The sequence below is a fragment of the Amblyomma mixtum genome, chromosome 3 (assembly GCF_055824585.1).
Source record: "Amblyomma mixtum isolate Tamu chromosome 3, ASM5582458v1, whole genome shotgun sequence".
NCBI classification, from domain to species: Eukaryota; Metazoa; Arthropoda; class Arachnida; order Ixodida; family Ixodidae; genus Amblyomma; species Amblyomma mixtum.
The window spans coordinates 70,590,057-70,609,537 of NC_143014.1; the positions used below are offsets into that span (position 1 = coordinate 70,590,057).

A 19,481-nucleotide genomic window follows, 5' to 3' on the forward strand; every position below is an offset into this window, starting at 1 on the left:
CAATCCGCAGTGAGCAGACAGCCAGACGAACAAAAAATGACTGCTTCTTTATTGCCGAAGTTGCAGCCGCGAGGGAGAAAAAGGCAAAGCGTTAAAATATTAGTTCTACACTCGCTGCACATCTCGAAACTGCATCAACTCACGACGAGTAGGACAATTGTTTATTCGTTATAAAAGAATCATAAGGGGTTAAACACCTCTTTCGATTATCAGTTTAGTTCGTTTAGTTTATGGGGTTCAACGTCCCAAAGCAACTCGCTATGAGAGATGCCGTAGTGAATGGCTCTGGAAATTTCGACCACCTGGGGTTCTTTAACGTGCACTGACATCGCACAGCACATGGGCCTTTAGAAGTTCGCCTCCATCGAAATTCGACCGCCGCGGCCGGGATCGAACCCGCGTCTTTCGGGTCAACATCAGAGCACTATAACCACTGAGCCACCGCGGCGGCCTTTTTCCACTATCATACAAGGCACCACGTAAGTTAGCAGTCCTGGAATGTCACTTATTTAGGTATAAGTAGCGCTATTTCCAAACGAAATCCCGCGATTACAGCTCAACCATTGTCGAACATCGTCCTGCGTGTGACTCTCCTCCACGTACCTCCCTGCACGTTCCTCTGCGCTCTCTTCTTTCCATATCGAACCAGAACTGCCCTAAAATATTTTGGGGGCATTAATTGGGCGCCGCAGGTAAATCAAGCCCTGCTGAACATTCAGCAGCAGCCGGCGTGAAAGGTGCCCTTGAGAACACCCGCACGCACACTGGCTCCGGAGCTCTATCAAACTTGTCTGGTGACAACATTCTTCTTTCGTGAAGGGAGCAATGAAGTTTGGGCATTTTATCATTTTGTGCTGTGTCTATTGGAAATTGCGTCCGTCCAAACTGATCAACTGAAACGATGAAGTATTGCTCATTTAGAGAACTTGATAGCATCTTCGGTTTCCTCTTCGAGAGACCGCTACTTCGTAAAGTGTCACTTCAGATCGATGCACTGTGTTCTGGCAGTATTAATTCTTGTTTGTTTTTCATTCGTCAAGTTTTGCCACGCTCAAGTGATGCTAAAGCGCAACAACAGGCCGGTCCTTTTGTGTCAAACGTTTACCAGGAACACCTGAAATTAGCCCTTGAGGTCACAAGGTGCCTTTTCTGTGTCTATTTAGAGAAAGAAAGAAAAATACGAGACATATAAGGACGATTAATCAGCAGGAAAAGCGCTGAGCGCAGGTCTTTATGATAGGTTTAAACTGGGAAGCAGTCGCTCACTCGGTCCTAATTAGGTGACCCTGGTTCGCCGGACCACCCCGAGCACTGTCAAGGACGGGTCGGTACAGTATAATTGTGCTGTGGGCGATTCTTTGGGGACAAAAAGCGCCCCTTGGCGTATGCTAAATAAAGTGGCGCCTGGCCTGTGCCAAGCTCACGCATCGAGGTGTGAAGCGGCGCCCCAGACAGAGTGTCGCTGGGACAGGAGCCAGAAATAATGGGTTGCGTGTATATACAGTGGTTACCGCGCTTGTTTGGCAATTCGGCGCGCCGTCTGTCATGGTTCCGAGCGCTGGATCGCGGCCGAATGACAGCAACGGCGCTTTATCATGTGACAGTCAGTTTCTTTTCAATTTTATGACACCTTTGCGAGGGGCGGTGTCAGCGACCGTCAAGTGGAGATAAATGTTTTTACTTATTTTGAATGAAGTCTTCTGGAGAAGCAGTGGGATATGAAGCCGTTTCAACAGACTGTTGCCGCTGTCAAGGCAGTAGGCGAAGCTCAGCAATCCAACTCACACCGCAGTAATAAAATCACGGATGTCATCCTATATGCCCTACTCGAGGCAGTGCACATGTACACACTGAGCTAGCCTTGCGGGCTTACATCCGCCCATTTGCTGACACGGCGAAATGCTCCAGTAATGCGTACAAGTGCAGTGTGGCGCGCAGAACTTGTAATTCCCAAAAGATCAGTGCGATCGGTACTTCTCCTCAGAAGTCTACTAATCTGCGATCTTAATTGGCAAAGTCAGAACTTCATACTAAGTTTCGAGTGTGAAACAGGTACCAACACTTTCTTTAGAGGGCTTCTTTCCACTGAAGACTTTTTGTGAAGACGTCAACGTAAGGCCGAGATCTGCTTGTGAGTGCATTGCACCTAACATGACGCAGCCCGTCACGTTGACCGATCCCGCGCCTTCTCACAACGCCTCCATCACGTGGTTTACTGCACTAGCAGCTGTGGAAAGTGCCTCTCGGAGCCTGCTGCTTTGTCGCATTTGAGTGACGAACGCGCGCCGTGCGATAAATAAGCCCTCATTTCGCGCCGCCAATTAACGCGGGGCTGCGAATCAGATGGCGTGAAAAACGGAGCGTATAGGCGAAGGCGTGCCATGTAAGCAGCGTTGAACGGGCCGTTCTATTTGAAGGATGGCGCATGACTTGAGCTAACGGCATCTGAAGAATGCCTCTTCCGAGTTTTCAAGGCTGATGCAGCGGCGATAGATGGTTGCGGAGGGGAGGCGCCCCGTCGGAACCCAGCCTCGTTTGGAGGCCGGTTAAATTTGGCCGAATAAGAATTGCTATCTCGCGCTGTTTGTCCCGCAGGGTGAGTAAGCTGGCAAGATCCAATTTGTCGTTGTTCTTTTTTGCACCAGAACAGAGATGCGGTGGAGCTAAATTTAATCCCCGCTTCGCGGGCCAATAGGGTGCGCCGAAATAAGAGTGTAAAATCTAGGGAGGAGCACCCTAGGGACTTGAGACCAGCGTTCCCTGTTTGTCGCGGGGCCCGACTGAATTCTTGAGCTTTGGAGAGCGTCCATCTGCGCCAGAGCTTCTGCCCGGCTCCGATTGGCTGGGACGGAGCGCACGCCTCGTGACGGCCCGCCACCTCCCTTGATTTGCTTGTGCTTTCACGCCGCAGTCACGCTATATGAGGCAGCGTTGTGTTTTGCCCCGTCGAACGTTGCATTCAAGAGCCAAGCCCAGGCACAGGTAGCCGTGCTCGTCCCGGTGCCGCTACCTCACCCTCGTCCTGCACGCCCCACACGCCCACCGCCATGAGCGTGGAACTGCCGCTCGACGAAGAGGCCAAGAAGAGGCTGCAGCAGCGCCGCAGCAGCAACGTGCGCAGGGTGTCCGGCGTGGACCTGTCTGTGCACCACTACGTGCCCTTCATCCCCAAGCGGAAGACGTCTGTCAGCAGCGGCTGCCGCATCACGGCAAACAGCGAGGTGTTCGCCGACTACAAGCACATCTTCCCCTACATCGCGGACGATGGCAAGACGACGCTGGTGACTGAGTATGACTTCCACAACAAGATGTGCCGTAAGTACAAGGCCCTTCTTGGCGACACCTATATCTACCCCATCTTGGGCACAAACTTGACGGTACAAGAGGATGTGCTTTGCGAGCTCACCAGGGAGGACAAGAAGTTCCTGGAGTTTCTTGTCCTCCCTGAGGTTGAGATCATGATACCCGGCGGCATAGCCACTATACGTACTAACAACAAGAGGATCGGCCTCTTTATCGTTGGCAAGAGGAAAGACATCTTTCCGGCAGGCCTCAAAGTGATCAAGAACAGGGAGATAAAGCAGCTGGAAGAGAAGTTGGAGACATGGTCCGCGATAAAAAATTTTGCGGTTCCCGATATTGGTGAATCACCAACAAGTGATCACGTTGTGGAGCAGTTCGTTCAAGGCATGGACAAGCCGAACGTGAGGCGCATTCGTGATGTTCTCGGCATCGTCGAGAGCGAAGAAGAGTTCCTCGCCAAGATGGAAGCCTACGGCATCTTCCACACTTACGTCGAGCAGCTCGACCTGGTCACGTACTACGAGCACGTAAGAAACCGGAAGACCCGCTTCGTCGATACCGGCGACTGGAGAGAGTACAAGGATGACGAGCCGTTCGACTGGAGCGAGTGGGACGCCCAGAGCGAGCGTCGGAACACCGAGACCAGCGAAGACAGCGGCATAGCGCACGACGACGTCCCCGGCTCACCGAACGCGGTCGTCATCTGCGACCTGCCGAAGTGCGCCGCGAACGGCGTCCCTGGCCGAAAGGGCTCGCAGCAGGACGACGAGGTGCCTCCGCTCGTCAGCGCCCGGGAAGACGACGACGTCTTCATGAACCACAACAGCAACTAGGCTGAACTGCAAAGCGAACGCTTTTGTGTGCAGCTTGCGGCGGCTGTCAGTGGGACTTGCCCGCGAAATGGATACACTTCGCTTCATAGAACAGAGCACTTACGCTCGTGCCAGTCTCGTGAATACGGAATCCAGCATGGGACGCTTGAACCTGTCGCTCGGCGTTTCTCTGTCTCTGCTTTTAACTCGACTCGCAGCTTCGCACCTCTGCGATCATTGTACAAACACTTTGCATTGTCTTTGTGCCACACGTGACGCTTTGTTGGTTTTGGAATAAATTTTCTTTCATTCCTTGAACCTCTCGATGCTTTCATACCCTAAAAGCCGTTTAAAACAGTGCAACAAGTGAATCACGCACTAATTGTGGTCGCTACAACGCTTTTCAAACACATATTGCTAGAGCGGTATTATGGGGTTCTCATCCCCAGAAACACAAAATTACAAGAATAAAGTTCGGGTCAGTTTTCTAGATACAACTTCCGGAAAAAAGGCGGAAAAATTAGCAAAATACCGCTTTGTTCTCGATACGTATTAAATACGGCATAGGAGTCGAAACTGTCTTCTTTTATTTGCAATGTTATAACCACAACCCGCCGACAACTTCGTCATTAGCTACAATCAGAAACGTTTGTGTCGTGCTAGCAGCCAGCATATAAGCATGTGAAGAAGCATGGTAGTACAGGAGAGTCCCGTTGTGAGTCCTACATTTAGCTGTTTACTCCTCCGACGCAGTCCGCGCAAAGGATTGCTTCATTAAATGGGACGAAGAAAGACGGCAGCCTCCGAGTGAGGTGTGCTCCCCCCCACCCAGCGCAACCCAAACAATTACTTGGAGCTGACACCTGGAGCGGTACCTGCCCACTCCCGACTGGCTACAGTCGATGTTTTTCCTTGGCAATAAAGCGCGGAACACAAACCGTGGGGCCCGGAACCTGGATTTATGCCAGAAACGCGGCTTGTCTCCGTTCTCCTGACTCGGCTGGCGCCAGTCTCCTGGCGCGATGAGTGTCGCGGGGAAGCGCGTCTTTTCCAGGCACATGCCTTTGTCCGCGACCGTCTGCATTCCGCCCTTGTGCGCGGACTCGGGCCGTGTCCCGCTCCGTGTGCGGTCGCACGGATGTCGCCCGGCGGGGCCCATATGGGAAGAGCGCACACCCCTCCTTCCCGGCAGCGGGGACTCCCCAGTTTGCAGCGCTTTACATCAAACCGGAACGGCGCCGCGGAAGCGCTACAGTCAGCTCGCCACACTCGCTCGCGGTGTCTCGCCTCAGCTCGTCCTTGTGGGTGCTCATAATACTCCGGCAAATGAAGCCCTTGGAGCAATTTAGAGTCGTGAGTCACGCTTCTTAAAAATGGTAACTGGCCAGCTTGAGCAAGTCTCGCCATTCGGGATCATAACTGCGGAATATAGCGGAAAGGTGGTCGCTGGCAAAGACTGGCACCAGTGACGAGCGTGATTTGAACTCGTGTGCCGACTCGCTTCGACTTTTACCGCTCGCGCCCTTCGCTATCGCGGCGCTATTAAGTGTTGGAGTCAGACACCAGTGACAATTGGCGCACCTTCGAGCGAGGCCCTCTTCACGCTGGGACCATCTGATAGGGAGGAGTTCTTTTGCGTTGCCCTCCCGTGACTACTGTAGTTCCTCCCTTTTCGTATTCTTCTTGACTGACTGAAGTTGGGGCATGGTAGAGGGAGGGTAGGCAGGTGGTTTCTTGACTCTCACAAAGTGAGCAAGGGAAGGGAATGCCTCAGGGTGGTTGCCAGCGTTTCCACAAGAGGGCATGTCTTCGTCTGGGCAAAGCGTTCATCATTGGTGGGGTTTAAATCGGGCCTTGTATTTTGTGGGGCACGTATTTCTTCGCTGCAGAAAGACGTGAAGGAAGGCTGTGATGCACGATGACTTCTATATAGATTTACTTCACCAGCTAGTAAAGCTTGATGCATCAGGAGCGCTGTCGCGTGAGCGAGGAGTGAGAGGACCATCTTTGTACCTTTCTTTTCCCTTCTTGATTGCATTACGGACTAAGGAGATAAAACGTGACCTTGAGCGTTTGTGCTAAGCCTTGATTATTTTTTTTAAACAAGGAAGTGGTTCACTTCCCTGCCGATAGGCACGTGTAGAACGTCGGCATAACAGCGGGACAAAAAAGTTTGACTACTCCAAATTCAGCATTTAAATGCTGAAGATTGTCGCCTCTGTCCACACCCAACGTCGCCAGCGGAGTATTAGTTAAAAGTTACGTATAAGGCTTCTCAAAGCACTGTTTGTGGCATACACTGCTTATGCATACACTGCCCTCATGTAAAGCCCTCACCCGAGGGCCCTTGAGGTATTTGTAATAAATAAACAAATAAATAAATAAATAAATAAATAAATAAATAAATAAATAAATAAATAAATAAATAAATAAATAAAAAATGATATTTGCAATATGGCACACGTTTTGATGATTATTTTATTATTCTGAGGTATATAATTCTGCACATTAGAGTCAATGACAAAAATTGCATGTTGGCCATGCAGTGTATGAGTTTAGGTGAATTAAGAGTGCTGTCTTGAGCCTACGTGCATGGTTGTTCATGTAGATGCAACGAAAGTAGTTGATGGTGATGGCTTGCTTGTGTTCGATGTCAAACTTTCAATCGGTCCAGTTTTGGTTCTTTAATAAGAAGATGCAGTGCAACTGTAAGTTATTGTTTTTTTCTTATTTTACCTGAATCTAGTATAGCTGAGTACAAACATTTTTTGGTAGCTAGTTCTTTTAGCAATTTTCTACGTAATTTTTTTTGTTTACTGCCCCATGCAGTACGAACTACTGTGCGGCCCGGGCTTGGGTGTCAACGGTTTCAACGTCTGTGTTCTCGATTTTAAAACCCATAGCGCTACAATTTCTAAATACAGAATAGCAATAACACACAAAGGTTGGGTCATATGACCGCAGAAGCATGAGTGCGCCACTGAGGCTACCTGAGTTGAGGGGCTGCAGTATGAGCGTCTTTAACATGGCCCCATAATTGTTCTCAAGGTTTCTTCATCGAATTTCAATTTCTTCTTTCGTAATAAACGACACTGTAGTGAGATTTTGGAGTCGATTCATCGGTCAGTTAGGAGTATTTGCATGAGTGTGTAATGAAGACGCAATAGCCAAAAGGTGTCAAGATACGTGCATTTGTACTTTGGAATGAAATCACGCTGTAGGTTTTTAGGTCTCGCATCTCTTCAAGGTTACCTTTAAAGGGACCTGGAAGTTCTCTTGCTGTCCCATTTCTGTGTTTTACTCAAACCCTCCCATCCTTCATGACACATATAGGCGTTAGAACCACTTACACGCGTCAGTGAACAAGATACTATCATTTGTGCGAAACAAGACGACCAGCATGTTCCCTAACATATCGTGAGAGAATGGTGACCACAAAGGGACGCATGATCGGCCTATGATATCGCGTGTTGTCCGTGCAGCACTAGGTTTGCCCCTGTTGGTTGCACTGGAGCACAATAGAAGTTCCAAAAGGAAGAGAAAGCGCTCAGAGGCAAGGAAACTGCATCGTCGGAGAAATTCATTTCATTTATTGGTTTTGTTTGGCCAGTACAGAGACTGCAAACAAGGGAGAGCAAGCTAAAGGCGCCTAGTAGCGCCTGACAGAGGCCTGCCCTCCCCATGTAAAAAAAACAAAACAAAACAAAGTGGCACTTGGCAATGGTACAAAGTTTCCATAAGTAACAGAAACTAGAAAAACAGCGGATATATTGACAACGAAACAGAGATCAGGCATGCATAGAGCTAAGCACAACAAACTAAGATCAAACATAACAAAGACAAAAACTGATTAGGTAGAAACACACCACAACTAGCTATAACAAAAATATTCATGAACAGTTTTCCTAAATCTGACCTCGGACATATTTTGTAGTGACAATTCTGTTAAATATGGATAGGTGTTTAATGTATGAGGAATTATGTGAGTTAGTTTTTGGAACCCATAGTTTGTACGGGATTTTGATGCATGGTATTGAGGGTGCCTAAGACTGTATGCTGTTTGGGCAATTAAATATGTGCTCTCGAAAGTCTGCCAGTTTCCTTTCATAAGGTTTCTGACATAAACAGCAAGCTTCTTGTGGTAAGCCGCCGTGATGGTTAGCAGTCTATGGTTGAGGAAGGAAGGACCTGTGCTCTCACTGTAATGTAAATTATCAATCGCTCGTACAGCTCTTTTTTGTAAAGTAAGTACTTTCACAAGATTGGTTGAGGTAGTCGTTCCCCAGATCAGCAAACAATATTGTACATGCGAAAAGACTAGAGAGAAATAAATTTGTAGTTTGAATTTTCGAGGCAGTATTGTGCGAAATTTATTTAGGATACCAACAGAGCGAGCCATTTTAGTGCAAACGTAGTTTACATGATCTGTCCAGAGTAAATGTTCTTCAAAAATGACTCCAAGGAACATTGTAGAGCTGACACGAGTTACAGGAGCTTGTTCGAAGTGAATTTGGAAGTTGTTCGGAACTTCCTTATTTTTGGCTCTAAACAGTATGTACTTTGTTTTCCTGACATTAAGCTCTAACCTATTTGATTTTAACCAAACAGACAATTGGGATAACCAACTATTGGAGGCTGCTTGCAAAATATTACTATCTTGCCCTGAAAAAAATACGTTAGTATCGTCTGCATAGATTATAATGTTGTCTGCTGGACGAAGGTTGACGATATCATTAATATATAATAAGAACAACGTTGGTCCTAGAATGGAGCCCTGTGGCACACCAGACACAATCTGACCGATCCCAGAAGAAATACCGTTAATGATAGTTGTTTGAAATCGGTTGTTAAGGTAGCTAGCAAATAAGGTTAAAGGAACGCCGCGTATTCCATAACACTGCATTTTTTCAAGCAATATCTTATGGTTAACCGAGTCAAACGCTTTCCTCATATCAAGGAATATGCCAACTGTTAGCAGTTTATTTTCTATGTTTTCAATTAGCTTTTCTTTGATTTCCAGTAAGGCGGCCTCAGTTGTTTTGTTTTTCTGAAATCCGTACTGTTGCTTGGAGATGACATGGTTTTTGTCGAGATATTGAGAAAGACGTGTGTTGATTGCAAGTTCTGCAATCTTAGAAAAAACTGAAAGAATGGAGATCGGCCGATAATTATTTAAATCATTAATGTCACCCCCTTTGTGAATGGCAGTGACACGAGCCATTTTCAACTGATGTGGAAATGTGCCTGTCGTGAACATTAGGTTAACTATATGTGCTAATGGTATCGCAATGACATCTGCTACTTTCTTGACCGGGACTGGAGCTATGCCATCGACACCTGGAGCACTATTTCTGAGTCAGTGCATGGTTGCAGGGCTCTGCTAAAACAATTTTTGCTCTTAAAAGACTATATCCAACTCAGTTATATACACGTTTTCTTCTCTGTAATGATGCACAGGATATTAGTTTGCGTAGATCATCATGCGGTATTCGCCTACAACCGCTAATTAATTTATAATTGAATTTCTTCTCTCATGCTGTTTCGGCTTTGGTTTCATAGACCGAACGGCGACTGTGACGTCTAAGCAGCATTTAGGTCACGGAAGACATAAAAAACTGCAATATAATCACGGATACATCGCTTCCTGTCATTCCAGCTTTTGAAGTCGGCTGGCTTTGCGTTGCAGTTAATTAAAACTACGCATCAACGATTCTGTTGCAGTTTTCTTTTTAGGCCGCATGTGACCTAAGCGTTTCTAACACGTCATACCCATCTCTCGGTTGACGAAACTCGGTTGACGAAAAAAGAATTTCATTTATATATTGTTTAGAGGTCGTAGGGGAATGAATACCACCGTGTGATCCATGCATACTAATGCCTAACGCATGATTTGAAATAAGAAAGCACGTAAGCAAAAATTTGGAGCCGATATCCTTTTACAGGCTGTGTGTTGCGAACTGCTCTTCGAGTTAGCCTTGCTAGTTGTGCATTCTTAAACTTATGAAATGAGTAGGGTTTTATGCGCGTCATGTCGAGCCACCATTTCACTACAATGCCAGTCGTGAGCGAGCAATGCAAGGCGTAATTAAAGACCAAGGAATGATATCGTAAATACATCTGGAGGCAGCGGCTGTGTTCTATTGTCGGCCGGGAAGTATCTTCGTCGCGTGTATCGCAACAAAGATATCGGCTTTGTTCTCGAGGTGGTTAACACACGGTCCCAAAGCAGTTGATCGCTATATAAGTCCCGTAGCACATTAATCGAGACCTGCACATTAATAGGAGAGACCTGCTGACGCGAGGGATCAGTTGAAGTATGGCGTCGCATTCTCTCGCTTGAAGTTCCTTGCCACATAAGTATGTTGCGATTACTACTGCAGCATTGTCAGCGTCCACCGGCACAGTATTTTTTGTCGGTTTTTGACAGAATAATGCTGGTCACGTGGCTTACATCTTGTCCCCTTCCCTCGCAGGTAATCGGCGGAATCTACGAGGCCATCCTCGACTATAAGCCCCTTTCAAGTGACGAGGAAGGACTTCCGCTGAAAGAAGGCCAAGAAGTGGAAGTAATAGACACTTCGAAACCTCGAAAGTAAGTTGCACGTTGATACCATACGGCAGCAGCTTGATGTAAAATTTCTCTAGTGTCAGTATCTTTCTCCCGTGAGGAGACCTGCAATGCCTATATTCTTCCAAATCCTTTGCGCTTTAGCAAGAAATGAGGCACGGCTTACAAGAGCCTTGCCGTCTTGAAATAATAAAGACTGACTTCATTTCGCAGATGGCGCGTACGGACGAGATCGAGCCGAACAGGCATCTCTCAAGAAGGCTGGGTTCCCTGCTGTTACTTGGAGAAGAAACAAGGCGCTGTGATCGAGGAGCAGGTTGCCCCTAAGGACAGGGAGTCGTATGCGAAAAGAGAGTAAGCGCACTATTCACTAATAATCTATGAGTCACACTCCCTATTAGGAGAGGATAAGTTAGTGTCATGACCGCAGTCGCTTTTTTTCTAGACAAGGCGTCGCCTAAGCGTACGCACCTTCTCATTTCGTTCTTACTTACGGGGTCCTAAGGAGCTTCATCATGGCCCTGTTTGGCATGTAGGAATCTCTCGCGCATGCGCTACGCGTGCATTACGTGTACACAGTATGTAAAACACAATATACCTGCAAATACGGGTTATGCAATTGGAATGGTGCTGCGAAAACGTGGGCTAGTCTAAAGGACATGATGCTTGCTGTCCGCAAGGTTTACGAAATGTGTATACGAATCAAAATTCTCGCGTATACCTCTAGTAAGTTGCAAACCTGAAGCCTAACTGTGACTTTCTTGAACAGGAAACAGCAACATGGTGGTCTTTCACCAGGCATGTAATATTCTCTCTCCTCTTTAGGGCGGTAGTAAAGGAACTCGTTGAAACTGAGGAAGACTTCTCAAGAGACATGCAGCGTGTTGTAAATAATTATTTGAAAGAAATGGAAAACCCATCAATGCCGAAAGAACTGAGAGACCAGAAGGACGTCCTCTTCAGCAACTTCAAGGACATTTGTGACTTTCACAATACGTGAGTAACTTGCTCCGTGGAAATTTTGGTGCGCGTCAACAGCGGCTTATTCGCTTGAACTAAAGTCACTCAGGGAACTGGATGCAAAAAAAAAAAAAAAAAAAATTGTTGTCGTTACGTAATAAAGCGTTATTGTTTCCTCTCAGAACGACAGCTCTGCAGAGTATCATGTCACTGTTGGCACTGTTTGTTTGTTTATACTTCAACTGTAAATTGGGATTCTATACATGCAATATTATTGCGGCCTTAAATCTAATTGTAAATTCTGTATCTTTTGGTAACTGCGCATACATTATTATGTTGCGTCCTTTATATATTTAACGCGAACGAGACCAGAAAAAAAAAACGCCAGAACTTTGAAGCGAATATGGCGAGCCAACAATTAGCGCTGTTCACCCGCAATTCCGGACAAAAATCTGCTTCCGAGCGAAGCGCTGTATGCGTTCACAAGTATAGACGGTCACATATGGTAACTGTGTCACGCAATTGGTTTGAAAACTTCAGCTTCTTAATGGAAAGGTTCTTTTGTAGGGACAAGTAGCTGGGGTTTGTGGTTTAACTCTCTTAATCTCGTAGTTAAGGAGGCGATTTTTCTTATCCTTCATTTTTGTTATCGAACACTGTGCGTCGGGTACTAATTAATAAGCTTCCCTTGGAAAACTGTCCCCTGGGAATTGTTCGTGAAAGCGAAATTGATTTTTTTTTTTTTTGGCATCGGGTATATGGCTGGGATATCACGCTAGTTTGAATGGAGGGCTCCAGGCTAGTTTAGACCTCTGGGACGCTTCTTAAACGACACCGAGATCTCAGGATGCGGCTTTTTTTTTTTTTTTCATTTAACCTTCATCCGAATGTGACCGCCGCGACCGAGATCGAACTTGCAAACTCGTACTCAGTAACGCAACGTCATAGCCCCTGAGCCAACGCCGCGGGTATACGTACAATGTAGTTTTGCTCATTTAATTTTTTCAAACGAGTGATTGAGTGAGCGTATATTAAAGTTTGTGCACTCTTTTATTCCTTTCAGGGAACTGATTAAAGGTGTTCAGTTCAATGCCAGCGAACCCGCCAAGCTCGGCGTTACATTTCTGAGGCTGGTAAAAATCACGTAATTTTTATTAGCGCAGATGTTTAGTTCCAGTTCAGCATCACAGAACTTTGACATGTATGCAATTTTTATTCTCCTTCAGGAGCGCGACTTCGATAAGCATGTGAAGTATTGCGAAGATTTCCCTCGTGCTCAAGAGTTGTTGCAATCTGGACCGCTTAAAGAGTACTTCGATGTAAGTACACGCATACAAACGATGAGTCAGCGCTAGGGTGAAAGCATTCGCGACAGATTGGAATAAAGCTGCTTTCTTTATGATTTTTTTTCTGTAGGATTTCAGTGCCAAAATAAACGATGATAAGACTCTGTCGGATCATTTGAAGCTACCTATTCAGCGCATTAACGACTACCAGCTGCTTCTGAAAGTAAGTCCTTTCATGCGATCATGTGTGAACCATTTTTACTTGTTTCTTTTTTATTTCTCGATGGAGAATGGGGGAGTGTGTTTTTGCGTTCACGTCGTACCTGCTGGGAAGCGTGTAAACGTTAACGGCGCTCATGTGAATATCTGCAACTGTAAGCGTATCCATGCTGAAATCGAACGTTGTTGGAGCCTTCTGGAGTGGTGTTTCTACGGGTGTCTCCAGTTTAGACATATCTACCGTAATATCTCGAGTCATCGCCCCCCCCCCCCCCCCTCTCCTATTTAGGCAAAATATCTATTATGTCAAAACCACCGAGTCATCGCCCACCCGTAGGTCGCTATATCTTTGTACCGTGATATGCAGCGCCGATACAGACGTTGTTGCAATTCGATTGATGGACGACCTCTGCATAATGGCGCTGGACCTAGTTGCAGTTGTGCGCAACAAGAGGCGCTTTCTTTCGAAAGGGCTCTGTGTTTGCTTTAGGGCAGGGGCTGATCGCAGTCACGGCGTCGAGCCTCGAGCTCGAGCCAATCGACGCGGTCCGAAGTAGACATGTCAAAACTGGCGACACCCGCAGAGTAACTCCCCTGCACTGTGCATACAGATAAGCGAAACGCTTCTGTAGCTTACTGAACTGTAGCGGCATTGCAACTGTTATAGTTTACGCTTCGTTAAAAGGCAACACAGCAAGAAGTAGGTAATCAGTAAGACCATTTATTTATTGTTTTTGTTATCTATCCGGTTTCTGTATACCGTATTGGTCAAACGTTAGCACGGATATCAGCAAGATTCAGTGTCGTAGAGTGAATGGTGAACATCAAGAGCGCAAGAACTGAGCTATATATTCGGACATGCCACTGCTTTCATATACATAAATGAAACCAACGGAGGTTCGCTTATTCCCGCTTTCCTGATCGCAGGGTGCAAATACATAATTGTTTTTTCCACTCTGCCAGGAACTCATCAAGTACACAGCGCGCCTCCATGAAGACTACACAGATTTACAGAGAGCATTAGATTTCATGCAGGCCATTCCTCAGAGGGCATCAGACCTTCAGTACATTAACGCCATCGAAGGTTATCACGGAAACATCCACAACTGGGGAAGAGTCATCAAACACGTGAGTATAATTTCAGTTTAACTAGTAACACTTACTATGCTGGTAAAAAGGACCTGTAACGATCGCTTCACGAATAAAACGAAATCATCAGCCGCTGTAACTTGCTGCAACGCCTGTTTTCCGAGTATCCACGTGTGTGTGTTTGCCGCATAAAATATCAGGCACATTGAGGAGACTGCCGTCTGATGCCCGTCTTTTCATGCCGTGGACGTGCATTTCCCATTGTATAATAATCTCGTTGATCTCAGCCTTGCAAGCGATACTTTCAGTGTTCTTTTCGTGACGCCCAGATTAATGACAAATGCATATTAATGCCTGTAAGTTTGTAGTATAAAATGTGTCTAGTGGCAATTGATATTTGTGGCCTGATTATCCCATGCCCACACTGCCTTCAAAGAGTTTGTTCATGCCGAAAATATTAATTTCCACTGAACACATGCGCCTCAAAGAGCAGTCACTTCAAGCTTACATCAGTTAATATATACTTGTCGTTATCTTACCTTGCTAATCAAACGTCAGTTTACATGACGGCGCAGGGCTGAGTAAATTTGCCACATTCTGTCCGCGGGCTACATCACAAAAGTATTAAAACACGGGCCGCATTTAAGGCCTTTCATGACACATCTTGTCTCTAACTTCTTTCTTGTTTTGCATGTGAAACTCAGCTGCAGCCACTGAAATGGACTATGCACCTAACAGTATAATTTCACACGTGCTATAGGAATGCGCGCGCCTGCTAATGCTTTCCTTACATAGTGTCCTTTGCAGAATTATCTCAGCAACAATGGCTTCTAACTCAAATAAGGCAACTGTATTTATGTTACTGTAAAATCTGCCCTCAAATGTGCGCTGCAGCGCCACAAAAATGCTGATGACGTTTCTTTGGCTTTGCACGGTGTGAAAACTCCTATAATTGTTGTCACAGACAAACGAGACCACGACATGCTTATTCCCGATCTGATTAGGTACTGTGATGAATTGGACAAAAAAAAAAAAGACGTTTATAGGTGAGTATCGCTTGCGAACACTGTTACACAACACTAATAAGATAATTTTCGGTTTCAAAGTAGTCTGCAGCATAAACTGAAACCGTGCGCTCATCTTAAACTGACCAGCGACTTCGTCCTATCCGAACCAACGAAATGGGCGATGAATGCTTTAAACTTCAAAGCACTTACGTTAAAGGAGAACATTGGTCTTTATGTACATTTTTCTGCAAACAAAAGAGGGCTGATGGCTAAATAGCAGAAACCAACAAGTTCTGGCATGTGACACCTTAATCGCGAAGCTTCGCATTATGTTAGAGTTCAATTTGCAGCATACTCTTGCTATAGAAACTGTGTGTTTAAGCGCAAAGTAAAGATCCCTTGAAGGTCTCACCGCTTTGGAAGACCGGGGAGCTTGAAAACACACATAAAGACAGGGGAGCGTAAGCTTCATCGATCCGAGACAAAAATGTGGGTACAGTAATGTTTTGTACCTTTGTACGCGTAAGCTACCGTTTAGACAAGAACCGAGTATGCGGACTTGTGCTGCCGCGCTCTAATATTTCTAGCTCCAACCTTGTTTATTGTGTTTCGGCACAGGGATGGTTTGATATTATCGACGCAAAAAACCGAGAACAGCTACGCTATCTCTTCCTCTTCAAAGGAAGGTTGTGCATAACTGAAGTGAAGAAAATTAGAGCCAACCGAAATATCTACCTTGTCAAGAATGTGCTCAAGGTGAGGACGCGCTGTGAAAGACATTGGCGTTGCGTCCGTCCACTGTGAGAACCCTTCCCAGGTCACACGTTGTGCGAAAATGAACTGCCTCCTGCATTCACCCTTCTCAGTGTTGCCGGCACACAGGCGTACAGCCCAGCGCGGTCGCTTGACCTCTGCATGTGAATGGAGACCGTGCGTACTATGTTCTGTCCTGTAGTGCTCGCTGTCAGCTTCTTGGCATGCTTATCGAATGCGCTGAAGTGTAGAGAATTTATGCACTGTGATTAATTTACACTAGCAAGCTGTAGGAATCGTCAACGCATCAACTGTTTCCGAGTACCGTGGCTTTGTTGTCCAGACGTTACGCGCAGCTTTATTTTTGGCACCACACGGCGCTGTTCATGCATGCTATGTAACAGTCGCCGAACTTGCTCTTTCTTCTTCTTAACAGCACGTATTACATGTAGTCTATGCCGCATGCCGAAAGAAAAAAAAAATGTTTTGTGTTCTGTGTCCATTTTTGTACATTTCTTTGCACACTGCTGAACATGCTTCAGTCTAGTTTTATTGTGCATAAAGGAGCATTTGGAACTGCGCGTATTGCTTGCTCCCAGTGCAGCATCATTCGTAGTGCGGATATTCTATTTCTTTGCAGTCTGCACTGCATGGCTTAACGACTGGTACCATAAAAGCATAAAAAAGAGCACAAGAGCATCAGCTACGAAGTTCTCTCACGTTAGTGTCCTTACAAATCACGTTATTTCAGGAATTATTAATAAATAATCGATTAACCTTAATCACATGTTTCAGTTAAGGTGATTTCATGTAGAAATGGCGCCTTTTTTTTCTCGCGACGTTAAAACAGCACGCGTTAATTATTCTGCTCTTCATCCACAGAACTTTTATTTTTAAAAAAAGAACAGCCGTGAATTGCGCTGCCACTAAACTTCCGGCTTTTGACATGACGGACGTTCAGAATTTTTGCCATGTTGGCAATCAAAACATGCATCCGGCGCAACAAACGCTGTCATGGGCTCCCCCTTCCCTTTTCCTTCTTTAGACGTCAGAGTCAGAAATCGTTGAGACTGGAGATGACGATGCTACGCTCAAGATCTTACAAAAGGACTCATCGGGTCAAGATGTACCAATCACGCTCCGAGCAAAAGACATCGAACAGAAAAAGGAGTGGGCGCGAGAACTGCAGGCCTCCAGAGTGGCCAGCGAAGGTAGGGTCATCGCTTCGCTCAGCTGGAGTGTCTTTTCATTTCGGGTGGCTGTGAAATGTCGAAGCGACAAACAGCTTCGGAAGATAAGGGGCATAAGTTGACTTTACTATACCCGTCCTGCCTCATTTGAACGCAGTGGTCGAAGAGATGCAACTGGACGACACGTCCGAGCGCCAGCAGGAAAAGAGCAGCTACAGCCGCACGACCTCGCTATCCGAGTCCACGGCGGTGCCCGTGAGCCCCGACCCTGCGTCGGCTTCTATGCCCAGGGCCGAGATCTTCGAAGCCAGCAAGGAAGCCACAAGTGCCGCCACTCAGAGCATCCGATCGGGCTCTGTCACTTCGATTGACGGTGCGTACTCGAACTCCTTTATCACTTGTTATTTGCAAAGCCGTTTGAGACAAACTTTGCACGGACTAAAGAACGGAGGGACGAAAGGGGGGGGGGGGGGGTCGCCGCTTCCTGCGCCAGCGGTTGGGAACGGAGCTCCAAGCCTCACCCCCCAACCTCCCCTCTCTTTCACAAATGCCACTCGGAATAGACTTCCGGAGTTGCTGAAGGCTTGCCAGCCAAGATAGTTGTTTTTAATGAAGGAAGAAAGCTTATAACATCGCGAGCTCATTCATGGTTTTTTCTTGCACCATGGAATCTTTCTCATGCTTCCACATCTTCACTGGCATACGAAGGGCATGATAATCTAAGTTCAAAACAATGACACGAAGAAGCAGACCGTGTAAGCATTGGGAGCTCTAATCAAGACTTGATAGGCTTGTCACAGATTATTATTCCTCGTCGCGAGGCAAGCTATGTAGGAAATCTAATGGCACATAATGTACCGTTACTGAGTGTTACGTATTATTGCTGCTAAGGCCGCTTTAAAACAAAGCTCCATCTTCTATTTGCTCTTCCAAATAAAATCTGAAATACTGCGTTGTGCATTCGTACTGCTGTCTTTAAAGGTGCACTAAAGATGAATCTGAACTCGTCTTTTTACTGCGCGAACTCTACTACACGTTCCGAGCATTCTTAGAAACTTTCAGTTACTGTCCTGAGCGACCGATTTCCCTAATTTAAACCGAATGAAACGTCCCTGCTCCCGCCTTTTTTTTTTTTTATCTCACCGCTGACGGTATGGGGAGTCAACTAACAAGTGGAGTGCATTTGAGGCAGTCGCGTGGCGGCTTCGCTTTCGCTTTTATTTTGTTAAGGTTTCCGTGAATGAATAGATCCAGTCAGAGACAACATAGCTGCAAATTAGGCACACGGAAATAAAAATACTTGTGGACTCTTTGATTTCGCCGATCGCGACGTATCACTCCGCCGATGGCAGAGCGGCAAGCCGCCACGGGACTGGCTGAACGGTTGGTTGATTCCTCCTACCATCAGCGGCGAGTTCAAAAAAAGGCGGGAGGTTTAATCCGATTTAAGTTAGGGAAATCGCCGCACAGGACAATAATTCGAAGATTCCTCTTTAGTGCACCTTTAGCTATGAATGTAAACGCAGTGTAGGGGACTTTTCTGTGTGATTAAAAGGATGTTAACAAGACTTGAAAGCAGTCTAATTAGTTCAAAGCACTTCGTACTATTCGTTTGTGCTGTTGATTCGCTCCTGTGTGTAAGCTTAGAGCAAAACTCATAGACTTTGCATTTATGCTTCAGTTTAGATCCTTAAAAGCAGACTTCAAATTTCGAATTTTTGCACTTGCAGATGAAATACAGATATGCGACGACAATCGGGAAACCCTGGGCGCTCTAGTGTTAATTTGGAATCGAGAAACTGAGAGAGTAGGAGGAGACCAAAGAGAGTACGATTACAAAGGACAACTAAACTAGCCGAACAGAGGGCACTCACAAGTGTGGGCGGAAGGGCACTCACGAGTGCGTCGCCAGTGATAACCTAGAACAGGGGTTCTCAAACTGGGTTCCGCGGAACACAGGGGTTCCGCGGGCTGTCTTCTTGTGTTCCGCGAGAACCCTCACCGGCCCTGACCCGGCAGCTGATATGAGGCTGGCTCTGAGTGCTACCGAGCCACGCTTTGACTTGCTCTTAAAAGGGAAGCAGTACCACCCATCAGACATCACATTAGTATTTGTATTAATCTGTGCAATAAACATCTAACCTCTGCAACTTTCCCTTTGCAAAAATGCACTCGACAACATTGCTGGTAAGTGAAAGCGGTGGGCGGGGGGGGGGGGGGGGGGGGGGGGGGGGGGGGGGGGGGGTTCCCTGGAACTTATTGAAGGCTTTTGGGGTTCCTCCAAGCAAAAAAGT

General features: G+C 46.4%; 1 protein-coding gene across 6 annotated transcripts in view; it reads left to right on the plus strand.

Moving 5' to 3' along the window:
* Nucleotides 1-19,481, plus strand: part of Obsc (Obscurin) — a 161,443-nt gene that overhangs the window by 54,285 nt on the left and 87,677 nt on the right. For 4 of the 6 annotated variants that reach the window (XM_089579582.1, XM_089579586.1, XM_089579587.1 and 1 more), the window contains exons 4-13: nt 10,589-10,707; nt 10,897-11,037; nt 11,509-11,679; nt 12,707-12,776; nt 12,870-12,962; nt 13,060-13,152; nt 14,112-14,276; nt 15,863-16,000; nt 17,043-17,208; nt 17,345-17,560. In XM_089579582.1, coding sequence (XP_089435708.1) covers nt 10,589-10,707; nt 10,897-11,037; nt 11,509-11,679; nt 12,707-12,776; nt 12,870-12,962; nt 13,060-13,152; nt 14,112-14,276; nt 15,863-16,000; nt 17,043-17,208; nt 17,345-17,560 — 1,372 coding nt within the window. The remainder of the gene's footprint in view (nt 1-10,588; nt 10,708-10,896; nt 11,038-11,508; nt 11,680-12,706; nt 12,777-12,869; nt 12,963-13,059; nt 13,153-14,111; nt 14,277-15,862; nt 16,001-17,042; nt 17,209-17,344; nt 17,561-19,481) is intronic. The other 2 variants (XM_089579584.1, XM_089579585.1) reach the window with 1 other exon arrangement.